At 51.0% G+C, this 23,553-nt stretch overlaps 1 protein-coding gene and 2 pseudogenes across 6 annotated transcripts; 2 read left to right on the top strand and 1 right to left on the bottom strand.

The window, feature by feature from the left end:
- Nucleotide 1: 1 nt before the first annotated feature.
- Nucleotides 2–22,782, bottom strand: ECSIT (ECSIT signaling integrator). 5 transcript variants are annotated; one of them, XM_030820782.1, is made up of 8 exons: nt 22,683–22,782; nt 12,537–12,655; nt 7,291–7,708; nt 6,528–6,751; nt 2,053–2,110; nt 1,764–1,912; nt 1,520–1,625; nt 2–511 (listed from the first exon to the last, which is right to left on the bottom strand). In XM_030820782.1, exons 2-8 carry the CDS (start codon nt 12,630–12,632, stop codon nt 267–269), a joined length of 1,296 nt encoding a protein of 431 aa, XP_030676642.1. In that variant the 5' UTR covers nt 12,633–12,655; nt 22,683–22,782; the 3' UTR covers nt 2–266. The 5 variants fall into 5 exon arrangements, with proteins under 5 accessions (XP_030676642.1, XP_030676644.1, XP_030676643.1 ...); XM_030820783.1 differs by having other exon boundaries at nt 8–511; nt 6,675–6,751; nt 22,683–22,769; XM_030820779.1 differs by having other exon boundaries at nt 8–511; nt 1,764–2,110.
- Nucleotides 15,368–15,959, top strand: LOC100602792 (annotated as a pseudogene).
- On the top strand, nt 17,119–17,656 carry LOC101179116 (annotated as a pseudogene). Its single transcript, XR_001116362.2, has one exon. The product of XR_001116362.2 is annotated as a 40S ribosomal protein S12 pseudogene (transcript).
- Nucleotides 22,783–23,553: the final 771 nt, after the last annotated feature.

Raw genomic sequence — 23,553 nt, 5'->3', positions numbered from 1 at the left:
CTGCGCATGCGCACAACCGACAACGACCCCACCCACCCCTTTTTATTTAAACTTGGAGAACCAGAGGCGCCTGCAGACTCTGGAGGGGTCTCGCCTGCCCACCGCTGACAGTCTGAGATCCTGGGGAGGGGATGTCATACTGCTAGAGATGAGGGAGGAGAGCCCAAGCAGGAAAACATTGATTTGCTGTACACTCAAAGGGCATCTCATGCCTTCAGTCCACCGCCTCCTCGGGCCACAGCCTGTGCCCTCGCGCCGGCTCAGACTCAGCTCTGGCCCTGCTGCTGTCGCTGCAGGTTGTCGTCTTCTTCCTGGTGGTCCTCGGGCAGGGGCGGCTCCTCCAGCCCTGCAGAGGATGTCTGGAGCTCCCCGGTGGACCCGACCAGGCGGAAGACCACGGGGATCTGAGCCAGGGTTGGGTTGGTCTCCTGCAGGCCCTGGATCCACTTAGCCAGCGTCGCCTGGTCATGGGCACCCGCCATACACATGGCGAAGACAGGGCCTTCCTCCACTGTTGGAAGACATGCACCCTTAAGGTTTGCACAGTGGGGGCTGCAGCGGCTAACCCATGCCTGCACCTTTTTGAGGTATTTTACACTCCCTTCCACTTCCTTTTTTTTTGAGATGGAGTCTCGCTGTGTCACCCAGGCTGGAGTGCAGTGGCGAGATCTCGGCTCACTGCAACATCCGCCTCCCAGGTTTCAAGTGATTCTCCTGCCTCCGCCTCCTGAGGATCTGGGATTACAGGTGCACAGCACCACGCCGCGCTAATTTTTCAATTTTCAGTAGAGATGGGGTTTCACCATGTTGGCCAGGCTGGTCTCGAATTCCTGACCTCAAATGATCCACCCGCCTCAGCCTCCTAGAGTGCTGGGATTACAGGCGTGAGCCACTGCGCCCGGCTTCCTTCCACTTTCTTGTGCCTCCAAACCTTTGCACAAGCTAGGCCCGCTGCCTAGGCTGCCCACTCCACACTTCACCCGGGCGATGCCTCCTGGGTCTTCTGTATTCTGCCAGGAAGCCCTCCTGACCCCCCCACTCAAGGCATGCTCCTCTCCTAAGCTCCCCAAAGTGTAATTTGCCTGTTCCCTTGCTGATTCGAGGGACTAGGTTTATCCTGGTGACACCCAGTAGCCAGCACAGAGGTGTGGAGGGAGGGAACGAACAAGGGCCGACAGGGCTGGATGACCTCAGGTCTGGAGCCCCTGGGGCAAATGAGTCTGTGTCGCCGGAGGACGAGGGGGTAAGTGGACTGCGTCTCAGCCTGGGCCTACCCCTTGACCTCAGAGGCCGCCCCTCATCCTGGGTGGTGTTTGGAATGTTTGGAAGTCCTGCCTGTCCAGGTTTTTGCTTTTTTTTTTTGACACAGGGTCTATCACATAGGCTGGAGTGCAGTGGCTCTGTTAACAGTTCACTGCAACCTCAACTCCCGGGCTCAAGTGATCCTCCCACCTCAGCCTGTCGGAGGGCTGGGATTACAAGCACACATGTGAGCCACTGCACCTGGCCCAGTTTTTACCTTCATTGATGTCAAACTCGTAGTTGTCCCAGCCACTCCTCGCATACTCCAGGTCCAGCTGCATCGGGTAGTAGAGGTTCCACTCCTCTGGCATCTCTTCAACTTCCTACTCCAAGGTGGGGAGTGCAGGCGGGGTCAGAGGCCGGGGCTCTCGCGTCTTCCTCCTCCAGCCTCTCCCATGCACCCTCAGGGTGGTGCCAGCCCACTCCCCAGCCCCGACACATGCTTTGCTTTAAGCCCTCACCCTCTCCTCCGGGGGCAGCAAGTCAGCTCTGAGGATGTGGTAATACACACACTTATTGCGGAGCCACAGGGAGAAGGGGCCCTCAACAAAGACAGGCCGGGCTGGACTGTGGCGGGCCAGGGCAGCCTGCTGATCGGGACTCTGGATTCCTGGTGTGGAGACATACATGCCCTGTGCCCTGCAAGGGACTTGGCGCAGAGGCCCAGGGAGCCCAGCCTAGGCCCAGCAGGAACCTGGCAGGGCCTGGGCCAGGTTAGAGACGTGGCGGCCCCCATGCCCACGGACTTACCTACGATGTGGGGCTGGGGGGGATCTGCTGCACCTGTTGAGTCTTTGGGCAAAGGAACCTGCAAGGGAGAGTAGGGATGTAATCTTGTAACCCCCAATCCCCTACAGAGGAACTGAGGACAGAGAAACAGAAAGGGGGATACCAGTGAATTCAGGACACCTCTCCTGAATCTGGTACACGGCCCTCCAACCTGTCCCCTCCTCCCTCTGTCCCATTTGGCAATAACCACCAATCTTTAGGATGCTCACCCTAAGGGAACCACCCTGGAACCAGCCCACCTGTGTCAAAATCCTGGCTCTGTCACAAGCTGTGTGACCTTGGCCAAGTCACTGTACCTGTGTGCCTCAGTTTCTCCAGATGCATAATAGGGATGATAACAGCACTTAATTCCGATTTTTTTTTTTTTTTTTTTTTAGGGATGGGGGTCTCCGTCTCTGTCATCCATGCTGGAGAACGGTGACATGATCATAGCTCACTGTAGCCTTGAACTCCTGGGCTCAAGTGATCTTCCCACCTCAGTCTCCCAAGTAGCTGGGTTTACAGGTGCACACCACTATGCCTGGCTAATTTTATTTTTTTATTTTTGAAATGGAGTTTTGCTCTTGTTGCCCAGGCTGGAGTGCAATGGTATGATCTCGGCTCACTATAGCCTCTGCCTCCTGGGTTCCAGCGATTCTCCTGTGTCAGCCTCCCGAGTAGCTGGGACTACAGGCGCCTGCCACCATGCCCGGCTAATTTTTTGTATTTTTAGTAGAGACAGGGTTTTGCCATGTTGGGCTGGCTGGTCTCAAACTCCTGGCCTCAGGTGATCCGCCTGCGTTGGCCTCCCAAAGCACTAGGATTATGAGCATGAACCTAACTTTGGGTGGTTGTAAAATATGTAGAACAGTCCCTGGCAGATAATAAGTGCTCAGTGCTTGTGAATTAAAAAAAGAAAAATAACTTCACATATACAGAATATCCCAAGAAGGAGACACTAGAAGCAAATGATAGCTTTCACCTCTGTGGAGGACAGGGTGGGAAGGAATACCTTTTTTATCTTTTAAAATTTTATACCTTGAACATAATTCAAAAACACTAGATAATTTTTTTTTTTTTTTTTGAGACAGAGTTTCGCTCTTGTTGCCTAGGCTGGGGTGCAATGGGGCTTGATCTCAGCTCACCACAACCTCCACCTCCTGGGTTCAAGTGATTCTCCTGCCTCAGCCTCCCGAGTAGCTGGGATTACAGGCATGCACCACCACGTCCGGCTAATTTTGTATTTTTAGTAGAGACAGGGTTTCTCCATGTTGGTCAGGCTGGTCTCGAACTCCCGACCTCAGGTGATCTGCCTGCCTCAGCCTCCCAAAGCGTTGGGATTACAGGCATAAGCCACTGCGCCCCGCTGACAATTTTTTTTTTTTTTTTTAACAAAATGCACTTGCTTTTGAACCAAAACAGTGGACAGCTATTAGAACATATATCATTCATCCTTTCAAGTTAAAAAAAATTGAGATGAGCAGGCTGGGCATGGTGGCTCATGCCTGTAATCCCAGCACTTTGGAGGCCGAGGGTGGTGGATCACTTGAGGCCAGGAGTTCAAGACCAGCCTGGCCAACATGGTGAAACCCCGTCTCTACTAGAAATACAAAAATTAGCTGGGCGTGGTGGCACACGCCTGTAGTCCCTGCTACATGGGAGGCTAAGGCACAAGAATTGTTTGAACCTGGGAGGTGGAGGTTGTAGTGAGCTGAGATTGTGCCACTGCACTCTAGCATGGGCAACAGAGCAAGGCTCTGTCTCAAAAAAACAAACAAAAAAAATTTGAGATGGATCAGTGACTTCTAGTTGTATTAAGTGAAATTTCCAAAAGGCAAGGTACATGTATATAATGCCCTGCTACTAAAGAAACTTTTTTTTTTTTTTTTGAGATAGAGTTTCGCTCTTGTTGCCCAGGCTGGAGTGCAATGGCGCGATCTCGGCTCACTGCAACCTCCACCTCCCGGGTTCAAGTGATTCTCCTGCCTCACCCTCACAAGTAGCTGGGATTACAGGCATGCACCACCATGCCTGGATAATTCTTTTTGTATTTTTAGTAGAGATGAGGTTTCTCCATGTTGGTCAGGCTGGTCTCAAACTCCCAACCTCAGGTGATCTGCCTGCCTCAGCCTTCCAAAGTGCTGGGATTACAGGCGTGAGTCACCATGCCTGGCCAAAAAACTTCTTTTTCTAAACAGACAGGATCTTGCTTTGTCACCCAGTCTGGTGTGCAGTGGTATGATCACGGCTCACTACAGACTTGACTTCCTGAGTTCAAGCCATCCTCCTGCCTCAGCCTCCTGAGTAGCTGGGGCTACAGGTGTGCGCCACCACTCCCAGCTAATTTTCGTATTTTTTTGGTAGAGACGGGGTCTTGCCATGTTGCCCAGGCTGGTCTCGAACTCCTGGGCTCAAGCAATCCATCTGCCTCAGCCTCCCAAAGTGCTGGGATTACAGGCATGTGCCACTATGCCTGGCTGTATTTTACTCCATAAGACGGGGGAGAAGGATATTTAAATACAAAGGATACAGATGCCAAAAAAAAAAAAAAAAAAGAGAGAGAGATCTGCTTGCAAATGTATAGAACCTCTCTGGAAGGAGACATGGAAATAGTCACCTCTGGGGAAGGAGATGGGTGGCGGGGGGTTGGGGGGGGCGGCCTGTGGGGCCTGGGTAGAAGCAGAGGACTCGTCACCGTGTGCTTTTACATGCTGTTTGGCTTTTTAGTGTATTGCTTTGCAAAATGAAGAAATGAACTAAAAACAACCCTTCCCCCCACATTCTGCTGCTGGCCTCAAGGCGTCTCTCACCTGGACCCATATCCCTGGTCCCCTAGCCCCTCTCCCCATCCAACAGCATCCACACGGCCGCCAGGAGACGTGTTTCCAATTGCAGATTCTTCCAGAAACATGATTCCAACCCCATTCCTTCTTCTTAAATCTCCGCCCCCCACCCCCGGCATGGCTCTCCCCACCAACCAAGAGGTTTGAGATCAAGCTCTTTAATCAGGTGCCCCCACTCACTGCACCGCATCCCCTGGTACACACTGCTCCCTCTGCCCAGCGTCCTCTGCTCTCCTTACCTCCCCCAGGAAGCCCCACTTGCCCACTCGGCTCCCACAGCGCCTGGGGCTTCTCCATCTCAGAACCACTGGCTCTTAAGGAAACTGTTATCCGTCCAGGACCACATGACAAGTGCTGTTGAGGGGCTCTCTTTGGATCCCTGTGTGATCTGGCATGAGTGGGGCCTCCCAGGACACTGAGATGAGGGTGTTACTCCACTCAGTCATTCAACAAACCACTGCCAAGTGTCAGCTTTGCACCAAATCCTATGCTCAGCCTTGGGAGACAGGAGGGAGACAGAGTCATGGTGAATGAGGAACCAAGCCAAGCACGGTGAAGGGGTGGTGCCTTGGCCAGGGAGGTCAGGAAGGGCATCCTGATTAGGAACAGTGGAGCTGAGACGAGAATAATATGAAGTCCATGGAGAACAGTGTTCCTGGCAGAAGGAACAGAGAACGCAAAGGCCTGTGCTGAGAACTGGCACAGAAAATAAGGAAGATGCCTAGAATGTAGCCAAGTGTTGGGAGAAGGATGGGAGGGTGCTATGGTCTGAATGTTTATGGCCCCCTGAAATTCATATGTTGCAATCTATCTCCAATGCAGTAGGATTAAGAGGTCAGGCCTTTGAGAGGAGAGGCACTTAGATCATATGGGCTCTGCCTTCATGAATGAGATTAGTCCCCTTATCAAAAACGTCTGGGCCGGGCACAGTGGCTCACGTGTGTAATCCCAGCACTTTGGGAGGCCAAGGCAGGAGGATTGCTTGAGCCCAGGAGTTCAAGGTCAGCCTGGGCAATATAGTGAGACCCTGTCTCTGTAAAAAAAAAAAAATTTTTTTTTTTTTTGAGACGGAGTCTTGCTCTGTCGCCCAGGCTGGAGTGCAGTGGCGCAATCTCGGCTCACTGCAAGCTCCGCCTCCCGGGTTCACACCATTCTCCTGCCTCAGCCTCTCCGAGTAGCTGGGACTACAGGCGCCCGCCACCACGCCCGGCTAATTTTTTGTATTTTTAGTAGAGACGGGGTTTCACCGTGGTCTCGATCTCCTGACCTCGTGATCCGCCCGCCTCGGCCTCCCAAAGTGCTGGGATTACAAGCGTGAGCCACCGTGCCCGGCCCCAAAATGTTTTTTTTAATTAGCCGGGCGTGGTGGTGTGTGACTGGAGTCCCAGCTACTCAGGAGGCTGAGGTGGAAAGATTGCTTGAGCCTGGGAGGCAGAGGCTGCAGTGAGCCAAGATAGTGCCACTGCACTCCAGCCTGGGCAACAGAGCAAGACCCTGTCTCAAAAAAGAACTTGATTCACCACAATCACTAGAGTGAGAGAAGGGGAGCCCAGGGGAGGAATGGTGGGAGCCTGGCCTGGGGTGGCAGCTGAGGCTGTGGACAAAGGTGGATACCTGGTAGATGGTGACCCTGGCACTAAGGTCAGGCTCCATGTGTCGCAGGCCAAACATGGCCAGCTCCACAGGGTCCTGGGGCAGGTCCCGGGGCACTGGGAAGGGGTTGATGTTCATGAATCGAGGGAACCACAGCTTCAGGCGCACCAACTTGAGCATGGGGTAGCTTTTGCGTCCAAATATCTCAATCAGCAGGAACTCCGTCTCCTTGTTGGGCATCACACCTGTGCTGGGCAGATGCAGGCAGAACCTCAGAGATGGTGGGGGAAGGAGGGAAGGGAAGAGGAGAAAAGAAAACATTGAAGTCAGGGAATTGATCACAGACAGGGAGAAAAGAATCAGAGAATTAGAAAGAAAAAGGCTCATGCCTGTAATCCCAGCACATTGGGAGGCCAAGGGGAGAGGATCACTTGAGCCCAGGAGTTTGAGACCAGCCTGGGCAACAGAGTGAGACCCTATTTCTAAAAGAAAGAGAGAGAGGAAGGAAGGAAGGGAGGGAGGGAGAGAGAGAGGCAGGGAGAAGAGGAGAGGAGAGAAGAAGAGAGGAGAGGGACGGGAGGAGAGGGAGGGAGAGAGGAGGGGAGGGGAGGTCAGAGAAAGGCAAGGAAGAGAGATGAGTGATGAAAAGAGGGATTGGGAGAGGGAGAAGAGCAAGAGAGACAGAGACGGAACCATGGAGGAAGGAGGGGCTGAGACCCAGGAGAGGTGCTGCCAGCTATCAGTGTGGCCCACTCCCCACCCTGCGCCAGCCTCCTGGCCTCACCGTGGTTCTCCATCTGCTCCAGGACAGCAATCCCACACTCTTGCTGCCGAGGGTAGTGGACGAAGATGCGCTGGATGATGCTGCGAGGCCGGAAGACCTCCTTGGGGAAGATGTTGAGCAGCTGGTTGTACACAGCCAGGTCCCGCTCGACACCATACTCCCGCATCTTGCGCAGGGCCAGGTAGATGAAGTCAACATGGCCCCGCTTACGCACGCTGTGCTCCCCAAATTTCTGCACCGCCTGCAGGAAGCTCGCCTTGTCCCGTTCCCCACTAGGCGCCTGCCCAAACAGGTCCTCAAAGGGCACCAGAGCCTTGGTGGGCCTCTGCCGGGGTTCCGGTGGGCTGGGAACCAGGGACTGTTCAGAGCTATAGGCGGCTGCGCTGCAGTGGAGGCCCCGAGGGAGCTGGCAAGGGAGCTGGCAAGGGACCTGGGGAGGGAGGAGAACTGCTGGAGTCTGGCACCTCCCAGTGTCTATGGGGGGCCGCCAGGCTGGCTCTTTCCTCAGAGAGGTCCCAGTGGCCTCCCTGAGGACTCGGAGGTATGGAACTATGGTTACAAACCGGAGATTCGAGGCCATTACAAAGTGCGGTAAAACACAATGCTGGCACAGTAGGGAGGAAACAGGCACTGTTAGCCATGGCTACGGGGAGCTGGTAAAAACTGCCACGGAGGCAACTTGGTAATATTCACAGTGATGACACACACATGCCCTATTTTATTTTTTTTGAGACAGGGTCTGGCTCTGTGGCCTAGGCTGGAATGTAGTGGTGCTACTATGGCTTACTGCAGCTTTCAACTCCTGGGCTCAAGCAATTCTCCTCCTCAGCCTGTCCAGCAGCTGCAACTACAGGTGTACACCACCACACCTGGCTAATTTTTAAATTTTCAGCAGAGACGGGAGTCACACTATTTTGTCCAGGCTGGTCTTGAACACCTGGCTTCAAGTGATCATCCTGTCTCCACCTCCCAAAGTGTTGATGGATTACAGACATGAGCCACTGTGCCTGGTGGCCCTTCTTGCTTTTTTTTTTTTTAGACAGTCTCATTCTGTCACCCATGCTGCAGCGCAGTGGCATGACCTCAGCCCACTGCAACCTCTGCCTCCCATGTTCGAGCGATTCTCATGCCTCAGCCTCCCAAGTAAGCTGGACTACAGACGTGCTCCACCACGCCCTGCTAATTTTTGTACTTTTAGTGAAGATGGGGTTTCATCATGTTGGCCAGGCTGGTCTCAAACTCCAGGCCTCAAGTGATCCACCTGCCTCAGCCTCCCCAAGTCTTTTTTTTATTTTTATTTTTTTTGAGACAGAGTTTCGCTTTGTCACCCAGGCTAGAGTGCAGTGGCACGATCTTGGCTCACTGCAAGCTCCACCTCCCGGGTTCACGCCATTCTCCTGCCTCAGTCTCCTGGGTAGCTGGGACTACAGGCGCCTGCTACCACGCCCTGCTAATTTTTTGGATTTTTAGTAGAGACGGGGTTTCACCGTGTTAGTCAGGATGGTCTTGATCTCCTGACCTCGTGATCCGCCCGCCTCGGCCTCCCAAAGTGCTGGAATTACAGGCATGAGCCACCGCGCCCGGCCTAGCCTCCTTAAGTATTGAGATTACAGGCATGAGCCACCGTACCCAGCCCCTTCTTTCTTTTTCTTTTTTTCTTGAGACAGAGTTTCACTCGTCGCCCAGGCTGGAGTGCAATGGCGTCCTCTCAGCTCACTGCAACCTCTGCCTTCTGGGTTCAAGCGATTCTCCTGCCTCAGCCTCCCACGTAGCTAGTATTACAGGCACCTGCCACCAATGCCAGCTAATTTTTGTGTTTTGTTTTTTCTGAGACGGAGTCTCGCTCTGTTGCCAGGCTGGAGTGCAGTCGCATGATATCAGCTCACTATAACCTCTGACTCCCTGGTTCAAGCGATTCTTCTGCCTCAGCCTCCCAAGTAGCTGGGATTACAGGCACATGCCACCATGCCCAGTTAATTTTTGTATTTTTAGTAGAGACGGGGTTTCCCCATGTTGGCCAGGCTGGTCTTGAACTCCTGACCTTGTGATCCGCCCACCTCGGCCTCCCAAAGTGCTGGGATTACAGATGTGAGCCACCGTGCCTGGCCTAATTTTTGTGTTTTTAGTAGAGACGGGGTTTCGCCATGTTGGCCAGGATGGTCTCGAATTCTTGACCTAAGGTGATCCACCCACTGTGGCCTCTCAAGGTGCTGGGAGCCTTTAAGAGATGGAGTTTAGCTATGTTGCCCAGGTGGGAGTGCAGTGGATATTCACAGGCATGAGCCAACTGGTCAGGACAGGAGTTTTGACCTGCTGTTTCCAACCTGGGTCAGTTCATACTTCCTTAGGCAATCTGGTGGTCCCCCAAGTCCCAGGAGGTCACAATATTCATGCAAAACTTAGTGCAGGACACTCCATCAGCATAGTACACAACAGCCCAGAACTCCTGGGCTCAAGTGATCCTCCCACCTCAGCCTCCGGAGTAGCCAAACTCTGGTTCTAGATGACACAGTAACAAATTTCTTATTTTAAATTGAATTTTTAAATTAGAAGGGTTACATATAAGGCATCTTAAAAATATACAGCTAGTTATCAAGGCTGTACTGTGCTTTGATTGCACCACCGTACTGCAGCCTGGGCAACATAGTGAGACTCCATCTCTCTATGAAAAAATAAAAAAATAAGCTAGGCGTGGTGGTGTATACCTGTAGTCTCAGCTCTCAGGAGGCTGAAGCGGGAGGATTGCTTAAGCCCAGGAGTTCCAGACTGCAGTGAGCTACAATTGTGTCACTGCACTCCGGCCTGAACGAGAGAGTGAAACCTTATCTCTAAAAAATAAATGAATGTGTGTGTGTTTATCTACACACACACACACACACACACGCAAGTAAGAGCCAGTATTAGTCCAGGCTTGGTGGCTCACACCTGTAATCCTAGCACTTTGGGAGGCTGAGGCAGGCAGATCACCTGAGGTCAGGAGTTCAAGACCAGCCTGGGCAACCTGCTGAAACCTCGTGTCTACAAAAAAATACAAAAATTAGCCAAGCATGGTGGTGAATGTATGTAGTCCCAGCTACTCAGGAGGCTGAAGTAGGCAGATCAATTGAGACTGGCATGTCGAGGTTGCAGTGAGCCAAGATCACGCCACTGCACTCCAGCCTGGGCAACAGAGCGAGACCATGTCTCAAAAGAAAGAGACAATATTTACCAAATATTCTTCCACTGTAGACACAGTTGAGCACTTTATAAATGTGAGGCCCTAGGTGGGAGGTACTCTTACTGCACTCATTTTACAGATGAGAAAAACCAAGGCTCAGGAAGATGAAGTGGGATGCACAGTGTTACACAGCTGGAAAGCATCAGAGCTGAGAATGGAGTCAGTGCCCACAGTCCCCCTACTCTGCGGTCCCCACAGCCATCCCATATCCTTCTTTGATATGGCAATGTTAAAAATAAAACAAAAAAAGGCATTCATTTACAGTAAAATTTCAGGTTGGGTGCAGTGGCTCATGCCTGTAATCCCAGCACTTTGAGAGGCGGGTGGATCACTTAAGGTCAGGAGTTTGAGACTATCCTGGCCAACAAGGTGAAACCCCGTCTCTACCAAAAATACAAAAATTAGCCAGGTGTGGTGCTGCACACCTGTAATCCCAGCTACTCAGGAGACTGAGGCAGGAAAACCACTTGAACCCGGGAGGCAGAGGTTGCAATGAGCTGAGATCACACCACTCACTGTACTCCAGCCTGGGTGACAGAGGGAGACTTCATCTCAAAAACAAAAAACAACTGAAATTTCAGTCAATTAATACTATAGGTGGTGTAGTATTATACCACTTTGGGGTAAAAATCAGAAAGGAAGCTCTAAAATGCCTAACGAGGGGGAAACACTGCAAAGGAGGTAATGTAAATGAAATGCATAGCATGGGGCCGGGCACAGAGTAAGTGCTCAATACAGGAACTATTATATTCCCACCATCATCGTTATTGCTATCTATGGCTGTCAATCTGCTTTCGCCATCTGGTCACTATGGGTATGGGAAGGAAATTCAGTTTTCTGCCCCACCTTCACAGGTAGATGTAGGAGGAGCTGCTCAGTCACCACACAAATCCACCAAGCTCATACATCCTTATTTTCAAAGTCAATCCCCTCACCCACAGGCACTAGCATCTCTTAAATTAGGGTCCAGGCACAGTGGCTCACACCTGTAATCCTAGCATTTTGGGAGGCCAAAGTGGAAGGACTGAGGGCCCAGAGGTTCAAGACCAGTCTGGGCAACACAGCAAGACCACATGCTTAAAAAAAAAAAATTAGCGGCCGGGTGCGGTGGCTCACGCCTGTAATCCCAGCACTTTGGGAGGCCGAGGCGGCGAATCACCTGAGGTCAGGAGTTCGAGACCAGCCTGGCCAACATGGCAAAACCCTGTCTCTACTAAAATTACAAAAATTAGCTGGGCGTGGTGACGTGTGCTTGTAATCACAGCTACTCGGGAGGCTGAGGCAGGAGAATTGCTTGAACCCAGGAGGCAAAGGTTGCAGTGAGCCAAGACCACACCACTGCACTCCAGCTTTGGCGACAAGAGCAAAATTCCATCTAAAAAAAAAAAAAAATTAGCTAGGCATGGTGGCTCAAATCTGTGGTCCCAGCTACTCAGGGGGCTGAGGTGGGAGGCTCATTTGAGCCCAGGAGTTTGAGGCTGTAGTGAGCCCTGATTCCACCACTGTACTCCAGCCTGGGTGATACAGCAAGACCTTGTTTCAAAAAAATAAATAAATTATGGACTTTTGGCCAGGTGCAGTGGCTCACGCCTGTAATCCCAGCACTTGGGAGGCTGACGCAGGTGGATCACTTGAGCCCAGAGTTCAAGACTAGCCTGCCCAACATGGTGAAACCCCGTCTCTACAAAAAAACACAAAAATTAGCCGGGCATGGTAGTATGTGCCTGTAGTCCTGGCTACTTGGGAGGATGAGGCAGGAGGATTGCTTGAACCTTGGAGGTCAAGACTACAGTGAGCTGTAATCACACTACTGCACTCCAGCCTTGGTGACAGAGTGAGACACTGTCTCAAAAAACAAACATATAAACATACATACATACATAAACTAAGGACTTTTAATGGGACCTCAGCACTGATAGGCCAGCCCAGACTCACCAGAACTGGCTTCACAGAGTGGATTCTGAAGGGGTTGGGAGCAAATCCCAAGCTTACCTCCCTCTACCCAAAAGACTGCCTGGCTGGTGCTTACCTGAGAGATGGAGGTTCCTGTGAGGGCGGCCCCGCAGCTGCCTCCCCAGGCCCTACAGAGGCCTCGGGCCAGTAGGGTGGCCTGGACCCAGCTCATGCCTCTGCTTGTCAGACAATCACCTGGCCCAAAAGAAGATTCAGCATTAGCCTGGCACCTTACAGATGCTAACAGACACAAGGGCCCCGCAGGGTCGAGGGCACACTCCAGATTATGTGGCTAACTCACCAGCCCCAATGTTACCTTACCCAAGAAACGGGCTCAGATGACTCAAAGACTTTGTTCCTGGAACAGCACCCCCAATCCCGCTGCCCCAGGGACGTGACCATAGCTCAGTACAGCCTGCAACTCCTGGGCCTAAGTGATCTTCCAGCCCCAGAACATCGAGAAGCTAGGACTACAGATGTGTGCCACCATGCCCAGCTAATTTGAAAATTGTTTGCACAGACCCAGGGTCTTGCTGTGTTGCCCAGGCTGAGTCTCGAACTCCTGGCTTCAAGTGATCCTCCCATCTCTGCTCCCAACGTGCTGGGATCACGGGTGTGAGCCACCACTCCTAGCCACTACAATCTAATTTTACAAAATTTGTGTCACTCCAACAAGAATCCCTGTACCTGGCCAGGCGCGGTGGCTCACGCCTGTAATACCAACATTTTGGGAGGCTGAGGCAGGCAGATCACTCGAAGTCGGGAGCTCGAGACCAGCCTGACCAACATGGAAGAAACCCCATCGCTACTAAAAATACAAAAAATTAGCCGAGCATGGTGGTGCATGCCTGTAATTCCAGCTACTGGGAAGGCTGAGGTAGGAGAATTGCTTGAACCCAGGAGGCAGAGGTTGCAGTGAGCCAAGATGACGCCATTGCACCCCAGCCTGGGGAACAACAGCAAAACTCTGTCTCCAAAAAAAAGAAGAAGAAAAAAAAAAAGAAAGAAAGAAACCCTGTACCCATTAGCACTCAATTTCCCTTCACTCCCAACCCCAGGAAACCACTCACCCAGTCTCTATAGATCTCCCTATGCCGAGCATTTCATACAAATGGAATCACAAGTGCTCCTTTATGACTGGTTTCCTTCACTTGACATGTTTTCTTTTTTTTTTTTTGAGATGCAGTCTCGCTCTGTCACCCAGGCTGGAGTGCAATAGTGCCATCTCAGCTCACTGCAACCTCCGCCTTCCGGGTTCAAGCGATTCTCCTGCCTCAGCATCCCGAGTAGCTGAGATTACAGGTACATGCCACCACGCCCAGCTAATTTTTGTATTTTCAGTAGAGACAGAGCTTTATCATGTTGGCCAGGCTGGTCTCGAACTCCTGACCTCAAGTGATCCGTCAGCCTCAGCCTCCCCAAGTGCTGGGATTGCAGGCGTGAGCCACCGCACCTGGCCCATTGACATGTTTTCAAGGTTCATGCATAGATTTTTTTTTAATTTTTATTATTATTATTATTATTATTATTATTATTTTAGACAGGATCTTGCTTTGTTTCCCAGGCTGGAGTGCAGTGGCACAATCTCAGCTCACTGCAACCTCTGCTTCCTGGGTTCATGATTCTCCTGCCTCAGCCTCCTGAGCAGCTGGGACTACAGGTGTGTGCCACTGCATCCAGCTAATTTATAGATTTTTTTGTAGAGATGGGGTTTCGCCATGTTGCCAAGCTGGTCTCAAACTCCTTACCTTGTGATCCGCCCGCCTCGGCCTCCCAAAGTGCTGGGATTATAGTCGTGAGCCACTGCGCCCGGCCTCTTTTTTTTTTTTTTTTTGAGATGGAGTTTCACTCTTGTTGCCCAGGCTGGAGTGCAATGGCATGATCTTGGCTCACCACAACCTCTGCCTCCCGGGTTCAAGCGATTCTCCTGCCTCAGCCTCCCGAGTAGCTGGGATTACAGGCGCCCGCCACCATCCCCAGCTAGTTTTTGTATTGTTAGTAGAGATAGGGTTTCTCCATGTTGGCCAGGCTGGTCTTGAACTCCCAATGTCAGGTGATCCACCCACCTTGGCCTCCCAAATTGCTAGGATTACAATCATGCCCAGCCAATTCCATTCTTTTTGGAATGGAATATAACCAGGTTTTGTATGGCTCTAACCATATTTTATTTATGCATTCATCAATTGATGGACATTTGGGGTTGTTTGCCAAATGTTTTTGACTGTTATAACTACTGCCATGAACATTCGTGTAGAAGTTTTATGTGAACATATGTTTATACTTCTCTTGGGTATATACTTAGGAGTCGAACTGCTGAGACATATGGTAACTACATGTTTAGCATTTTCAGGAACTGCCAGACTGTTTTTGGGGATGACTGCACCATTTCACATTCCCATCGGCAATGTACAGTTGACCCTTCATCAACAAAGGTTTGAACAGCATGAGTCCATTTATACGTGGATTTTTTTTTTTTTCAGTAAAAGTTATGGCTGCACGTGGTGGCTCACGCCTGTAATCACAGCGCTTTAGGAGGTCGAAGCAGACAGATCACCTGAGGCCAGGAGTTCAAGAGCAGCCTGGCCAACATGGGAGAGACCCCATCTCTACTTTAAAAAAAAAAAAAAATTAGCCAGGCTTGGGGGCACACTCCTGCAGTCCCCAGCTACTCAGGAGGCTGAGGCAGGAGAATTGCTTGAACCCAGGAGGCAGAGGCTGCAGTGAGCCAAGATCGTGCCACTGCACTCCAGCCTGGGCGACAGAGCAAGACTCTGTCTGAAAAATAAAAATAAGACCAGGTGTGGTGGCTCACGCCTGTAATCCCAGCACTTTGGGAGGCCAGGCAGGAGAATCACTTGAGGTCAAGAGTTCAAGACCAACCAACCAACGTGGCAAAACCCTATCTCTACTAAAAATACAAAAATTAGCCAGGTTCCTTTTGCGGGTGGCGGCAAGTGTGGAGAGGATGCCATGAAGGCCTCGGGTACACTACAAGAGTACAAGGTGGTGAGTCACGGCCTGCCCACTCCCAAATGCCACACACCGCCCCTCTACTACATGCGAATCTTTGCACCTGATCATGTCGTCTCCAAGTCCCGCTTCTGGTACTTTGTATCTCAGCTAAAGAAGATGAAGAAGTCTTCAGAGGAGACTGTCAACCGTGGGCAGGCATTTGAGAAGTACCCTCTGTGGGTGAAGAACTTCGGCATCTGGCTGCGCTACGAACTCCCGGAGCGGCACCCACAACATGTACCAGGAATATTGGGACCTGACCACCACGGGCGCTGTCACCCAGTGCTACCGAGACATGGACGCCTGGTACCCCGCCTGAACCCATTCCATCCAGATCATGAAGGTGGAGGAGACAGCAGCCAGCAAGTCCCGCCGGCTGGCCGTCAAGCAGTTCCAAGATTCCAAGATCAAGTTCCCGCTGCCCCACCAGGTCCTGCGCCATCAGCACAAGCCACACTTCACCACCAAAAGGCCCAACACCTTCTAGGGGCAGGGCCCTCGCCCAGGCGTGCTCCACAAAAACTCAGGAACGCCCCGGTAAAAAAAAAAAAAAAAAAAAAAAAATTAGCCAGGCATGGTGGTATGTGCCTGTAATCTCAGCTACTCAGGAGGCTGAGGCGGGAGAATTGCTTGCACCTGGGAGGCGATGTTACAGTAAACTGAGATCGCGCTACTGCACTCCAGCCTGGGTGACCGAGTGAGACTCTGTCTCAAAAAAATTAATTAATTAAATTTAATTAAATAAAAGTTACAACTTTAAACACTGAGGGGCTAGTAAAAAGAAAAAAGGTCAGGCACAGTGGCTTACGCCTGTAATCCCAGCACTTTGGGAGGCTGAGGCGGGCGGATCACGAGGTCAGGAGATCAAGACCATCCTGCTAACATGGTGAAACCCCACCTCTACTAAAAATACAAAAAAATTAGCCGGATGTGGTGGCAGGCACCTGTAGTCCCAGCTACTCAGGAGGCTGAGGCAGGAGAATGGCGTGAACCGGGGAGGTGGAGCTTGCAGTGAGCGGAGATAGCGCCACTGCACTCCAGCCTGGGTGACAGAGTGAGACTCTTTCTCAAAAAAAAAAAAAAGAAAGGCCGGGCACGGTGGCTCACGCTTGTAATCCCAGCACTTTGGGAGGCCAAGGCAGGTGGATCATGAGGTCAGGAGATCGAGACCATGGTGAAACCCCGACTCTACTAAAAATACAAAAAATTAGCCGGGCGTGGTGGCGGGCGCCTGTAGTCCCAGCTACTCAGAGAGGCTGAGGCAGGAGAATGGCGTGAACCCAGGAGGCGGAGCTTGCAGTGAGCCGAGATTGCGCCACTGCACTCCAGCCTGGGCGACAGAGCAAGACTTCATCTCAAAAAAAAAAAAAAAAAAAAAAAAAGAAAAAAAAGTTACAGCTGAATGTGCCTGCCTCTCCATCTACCTCATCCACCACCTCTTCTGCCTCTGCCACCCCTAAGACAGCAAGACCAACCCCTCCTCTTCTTCCTCCTCCTCCTCAGCTTACTCAATGTGAAGACGATGAGAATGAAGACCTTTATGATGATCCACTTCCACCTAATGAATAGTAAATTAAATGTGTTTTCCTGATTTTCTTAATAACATTTTCTTTTCTCCAACTTATTGTAAGATTATAGTATTATATATATATAACATAAAAAAAAAGTTAATCGCTTTTTCCCTGCCACCGCTGAGTTGCACGGAGGCGGAGGCTTGGGCGCGTTCAAGATTCAGCTTCACCCGTAACCCACCGCCATGGCCGAGGGAGGCATTGCTGCTGGAGGTGTAATGGACGTTAATACTGCTTTACAAGAGGTGCTGAAGACCGCCCTCATCCACGATGGCCTAGCACGTGGAATTTGTGAAGCTGCCAAAGCCTTAGACGAGCACCAAGCCCATCTTTGTGTGCTTGCACCCGACCGTGATGAGCCTATGTATGTCAAGTTGGTGGAGGCCCTTTGTGCTGAGCACCAAATCAACTTAATTAAGGTTGATGACAACAAGAAACTAGGGGAATGGGTAAGGCTCTGTAAAATTGAGAGAGGGGAAACCCTGTAAAGTGGTTGGTTACAGTTGTGTAGTAGTTAAGGACTATGGCAAGGAGTCTCAGGCCAAGGATGTCATCGAAGAGTACTTCAAATGCAAGAAATGAAGACATAAATCTTTGGCTCACATAAAAAAAATAAGTTAATTGACTGTGTATGTAATCACTGAGGGCTCTGGACAACAGTGGGCTATTAGTAGTTAAGATTTTTTGTTTTGGGACAGGATCTCACTCTGTTGCCCAGCTGGAGTACAGTGGTATGATCATGGCTCACTGCAGACTTGACCTCCCAACTCAAGCAATCCTCCCACCACTGCCTCCTGAGTAGCTGGGATTACAGGTGTGTGCCACCACACTCAACTAATTTTTAAAATTTTTATAGAGGCTGGGTTTCCCTCTGTTTTCCAGGCTGATCTCAAACTCCTGGGCTCAAGCAATCCTCCCACCTTGGCCTCCCAAAGTGCTGGAATTACAGAGGTGTACCACTGCACCTGGCTGGATTTTGGGGGAGTCAAAAGTTATATGTAGCCTGGCACGGTGGCTCACGCCTGTAATCCCAGCACTTTGGGAGGCCGAGGTGGGCAGATCATGAGGTCAAGAGATCGAGACTATCCTGGCCAACACTGTGAAACCCCGTCTCTACTAAAAGTACAAAAATTAGCTGGGCATGGTGGCAGGCGCCTGTAGTCCCAGTTACTCGGGAGGTGGAGGCAAGAGAATCGCTTGAACCCAGGAGGTGGACTTTGCAGTCAGCCGAGATTGTGCCACTGCACTCCAGTCTGGGTGACAGAGCAAGGCTCCGTTTCAAAAATAAATAAATAAATAGAGCACCCCACTGAAGGCTGGGCACAGCGGCTCATGCTTCTTATCCACTTTGGGAGGTCAGAGTGGGAGGATCACTTGAGCCCGGGAGATCAAGACCAGCAAAAAAAAAAAATACCAGCTGGGTGTGGTGGCACTCATTTGTAGTCCCAGCTATTCAGGAGGCTGAGGTGGGATGATCACTTGAGCCCAGCAGTTCAAGGTTATATAAGCTCTGATTGTGCTACCACACTCTGGCTTGGGTGACAGAGTGAGACCCTATCTCAAAAATAAAAAAAAATAAAAAATAAAAAGCACTCTGGCCAGGCGCAGTGGCTCACGCCTGTAATCCCAGCACTTTGGGAGGCCAAGGCGGGTGGATCACGAGGTCAGGAGTTCAAGACCAACTTGGCCAAGATGGAGAAACCCCATCTCTACTAAAAATACAAAAATTAGTGGGACCTGGTGGCGGGTGCCTATAATCCCAGCTACTAGGGAGGCTGAGGCATGAGAGTCACTTGAAGCCGGGAGACGGAGGTTGCAGTGAGCCGAGATCGCACCGCTGCACTCCAGCCTGGGCAACAGTGTGACTTCGTCTCAAAAAAATAGATAAATAAAAATAAAAATAAAAAGCACTGCAATGACTTTCACATGCACCTAGGATTAAGACCTTAATTTAAATTTTCAGGGCCAGGCTCAGTGGCTCATGCCTGTAATCCTAGCACTTTGGGAGGCCAAGGTGGGAGGACTGGTTGAGCCCAGGACAACACAGCAAGACCCTGACTCAAAACAAAAAAACAAAAACAAAAACAAAAAAACACAGCTACTTAAAGTGTGTTCTAGGGACTGGCAGCGTCAGTGACATTCAGAAGTTTATTAGAATAGCAAAATTTGGCCGGGCATGGTGACTCACGCATGTAATCCTAGCACTTTGGGAGGTCCAGGTGGGCTGATCACCTGAGGTCGGGAGTTTGAGACCAGCCTGACCAACATGGAGAAACCCTGCCTCTACTAAAAAAAAATATATATATATATCTGTATATATATATGTGTGTGTATATATATATATATAAAATTAGCCGGGTGTGGTGGCATATGCCTGTTAATTCCAGCTACTTGGGAGGCTGAGGCAGGAGAATTGCTTGAACCTGAGAGGTAGAGCTTGTGGTGAGCCAAAAGCACACCACTGCACTCCAGCCTGGGCAACTAGAGGGAAACTCCGTCTCAAAAAAAAAAAAAAAAACAAAATCTCGGCCCTATCCCAGACCTACTGAACTGGAATCTGCATTTTTTTTTTTTTTTCCAGACAGAGTCTTGCTCTGTCGCCCAGGCTGGAGTGCAGTGGCGCGATCTTGGCTCACTGCAACCTCCATATCCAGGGTTCAAGCAATTCTCCTGCCTCAGCCTCCCGAGTAGCTGGGATTACAGGCACATGCCACCATGCCCTGCTGATTTTTGCATTCTTAGTAGAGACAGGGTTTCACCATCTTGGCCAGACTGGTCTTGAACTCCTGACCTCGTGATCCACCCGCTTTGGCCTCCCAAAGTGCTGGGATTACAGGCGTGAGCCACCGCACCAGGCCCAAATCTGCATTTTAACGAGTCCCTGGTATCTCCTGTGAGCATTAAAGTTTGAGAAGTGGCGATCTGTGTGCTGATGGCTCCCCAATGTTCACCTCAATCCCTGGGCCCCAGCCTTTATACCTAACTGCCACTTTGGCATATACCCAGCCATCTCAAACATAATTTGCTCCAAACTGATATCTTTTCTTAAACTTGATCCTCTCCATCCTATCTAATCGCACCACTACTACTGGCCATTCAGGCTACAAACCTAGGAGACATTTCTGAGTCCACGATGTCCCTCACTCTCCCATTCAATCCATCAACTAGTCTGGGTGACTACTTCCAAATCCATCCCAAATGCATCTCTATCTGAAGCCACCACCTCAGTCTATGACTTGAATACCTATCAAGCCTCCCACTTTTGCCCTTCCTGCCTCCAGTCAGTTCTCCCCACTATGGCCAGACAGAGCTTTTTTTTTTTCTTTTTGGAGACAGAGTCTCACTCTGTTCCCCAGGCTGGAGTGCAATGGTGTGATCTCGGCTCACTGCAACCTCCACCTCCCCAGTTCAAGTTGGTTCTCATGCCTCAGCCTCCCGAGTAGCTGGGACTACAGGTGTCTGCCACCACACCCAGCTAATTTTTTGTATTTTAGTAGAGATGGGGTTTCATTATGTTGCTCAGAGTGGTCTCGAACTCCTGAGTTCAAGCAATCCACCCATCTTGGCCTCCCAAAGTGCTGAGATTACAGGTGTGAGCCACCACACCCAGCCAGAGGGAGCTTTTAAACTAAAATTAGGCCAGGTGCTGTGGCTCACGCCTGTAATCCCAGCAGTTTGGGAGGCTGAAGCAGGTGGATCACAAGGTCAGTTCAAGACCAGCCTGGCCGAGATGGTGAAAGCCCATCTCTACTAAAAATACAAAAATTAGCCAGGTGTGGTGGCAGGCACCTGTAATCCCAGCTATTCGGGAGCCTGAGGCAGGAGAATCACTTGAACCTGGGAGGCGGAGGTTGCAATGAGCTGAGATTGTGCCACTGCACGCTCCGTCTCAAAATAAATAAATAAATAAATAAACAAACTAAAATTAGTGATTTCTGCCTAAAATCGCTAACAGTGTATCACACTTAAAATCAGGGACTGGGCACACTGGCTCATGCCTGTAATCCTAACACTTTGGGAGAACAAGGTAGGAGGATCACTTGAGCCCAGGAATTCAAGACCAGCCTGGGCAACAACATAGCGAGACCCCACCTCTACAAAAAAATTAAGAATTACCCAGGCATGGTGGCGAATGCCTGTCATCTCAGGTACTCAGGAGACTGAGGCTGGAGGATCCTTTAAGGTCAGTAGTTAGAGGTTGCAGTGAACCATGACTGCACTTGTGAATAGCCACTGCACTCTAGCCTGGGCAACATACTGAGATCCTGTCTCTAAAATAAATAAATAGCCAGGGAGCAGTGGCTCATGCCTATAATCCTAGTGCTTTGGAAGTCCAAGTGGGGAGGATCGCTTGAGCCCAGGAGTTCAAGACCAGCCTGGACAACATAGCAGGACACGATCTTTACAAAAATTATTTTAAAAAATTAGCTGGACTTGGTGGTGTGCACCTGTCGTTCCAGCTACTGGGAAAGCTGAGGCAGGAGAATCACTTGAGCCATGGAGTTTGACGCTGCAGTGAGCTATGATTGCACCACTGCACTCCAGGCTTGACGAACAAGTGAGATCCTGTCTCTAAAAAATAAAAACAAATAAATAAAATCAGACAGGGTCTACCCCTCTAAACTCAACTCCTACCACTGGCAGCTTCAGCTACACTGTTTCTGAAAGAAACTAAGTTTATGCCGTCTCAGAACCTCTGTACTTGCTTTTCTCTCTGTCTAGAGTTTTCTTCCTCCAGATCTGCCCACAGCTGTCTCTGGTCATTTCAATGAAAGGTCTTCTTTGACCACCTCCCATTCCCCACATTCTAAAAGCCCTCATCACCCTATTAATTTTTGTTTGTTTCTGAGACAGGCTCCTGCTCTGTTGCCCAGGCTGGGGTGCAGTGGCACAATCACGGCTCACTACAGCCTCGACCTCCTGGGCTCAAGCAATCCTCCCACCACAGCTTCCCAAGTAGCTAGGACTACAGGCGTGCACCACTACGCCCAGATAATTTTTTGTAGAGAATAGGGTCTCGCTATGTTGCCAAGGCTGGTCTCGAAACTCCTGGGCTCAAGCGAAATTCCCGACACCATTAACGCATTTTTAGTAACTAATCAGTATCTGAAATCACCTGTTTCGTTTATTTCTAATTTGTTCAAAGTCTGGTTCCCCCAGGAGATGAAAGATTTTTATCTATCTTCCTCACTGCTGTGTCTCCAGCACCCAGGACAGTGCCTGGTATATGGCAGATGCCTAACAAGTATCAACCGAACGGAAACAAGCCTCAATTTCAACAAAACACCTATAAATCTGAACCCCGAGGTATGGTGTACGTACAGCAGCTCTGAAACCGGCTGCCAGGATTCTGGGTCTCTTGGGGGAAAAAGGCAGACGCGGATTCCAATTCCTGCCCGGTTGCCGACTTGCGGCGTGACCTCTCGCGAGGTCATCTGCAAAATGGGAGACTGGTGGCGTGAGGCGGCTGGCACAAGACAGGCGGCCTTTCCCAGCGCGTCCCCGCCCCCACTACGAAAGGTCATGGCGCCCTGGCGCTGCAGCTGGGTCCCTCCAGGGCTGCCCTCTCGCGCTGCCGGGTCCTGAAGGGCCCGCCTGCAGGCCAGCAGTTCGCGTTCGCCTACCCGCGCGCGACCTACCTACTCACGCAGCCAGCCGCGGACTCCAGGCCAGCTCTGTCTTATTGCTGGGCGCTGCCATATTGGCCCGGAGAGCGTCCGGGTCAGGGAGCGCCAGGGAGGCAGCAAATCAAGAAAGCCGATGTAATAGGTCCCGCCCATAACGCGAGGTGCGCCAATAGGAAGGCGGAAGGACCTGGGACCCGCCTCATAACGAGCCAGGCCCCGCCTCTAACGAGGCAAGGCTCACTCCAGACCTGGAAACCTTGAAATGGCCCGGGAGGCTGGACTTCGGAGTCATAGTCTGAATCCAGTCGCAGGCCCCAGCGGCTGAAATGAGAAAATGAATTAAAAAAAAAAAAGTGGAAGGGGGCCGGTACGGTGGCTCATGCCTGTAATCCCAGCACTTTGGGAGGCCAGGAGTTCGAGACCAGCCCGGGCAACATAGCAAGACCCCCTTATCTACAAAAAATTTAAAAATTAACTGGGCGTGATGGCACGTGCTCATAGTCCCAGCTATTCGGGAGGCTGAAACGGGAGGATCGCCTGAGCCCTGGAGGTCGAGGCTACAGCGAGCCATGATTGCACCCCTGCACTCCAGCCTGGGCAACAGAGTGAGACCCTGTTTCTAAAAATAGTAATAATAAATAAATAGGGCTGGGCGCGGTGGCTCATGCCTGTAATCCCAGCACTTTGGGAGGCCGAGGCGGGTGGATCACCTGAGGTCAGGAGTTCGAGACCAGCCTGGCCAACATGATGAAACCCCATCTCTACTAAAAATACAAAGTTAGCAGGGCATGGTCGTGGGCGCCTGTAATCCCAGCTCCTTGGGAGGCTGAGGCAGGAGAATGGCTTGAACCCGGGAGACGGAGGTTGCAGTGAGCCAGGGTCA

The sequence above is a fragment of the Nomascus leucogenys genome, chromosome 10 (genome assembly GCF_006542625.1).
Source record: "Nomascus leucogenys isolate Asia chromosome 10, Asia_NLE_v1, whole genome shotgun sequence".
Classification (NCBI taxonomy): Eukaryota; Metazoa; Chordata; class Mammalia; order Primates; family Hylobatidae; genus Nomascus; species Nomascus leucogenys.
This window is presented reverse-complemented; position numbering and strand designations above follow the sequence as displayed.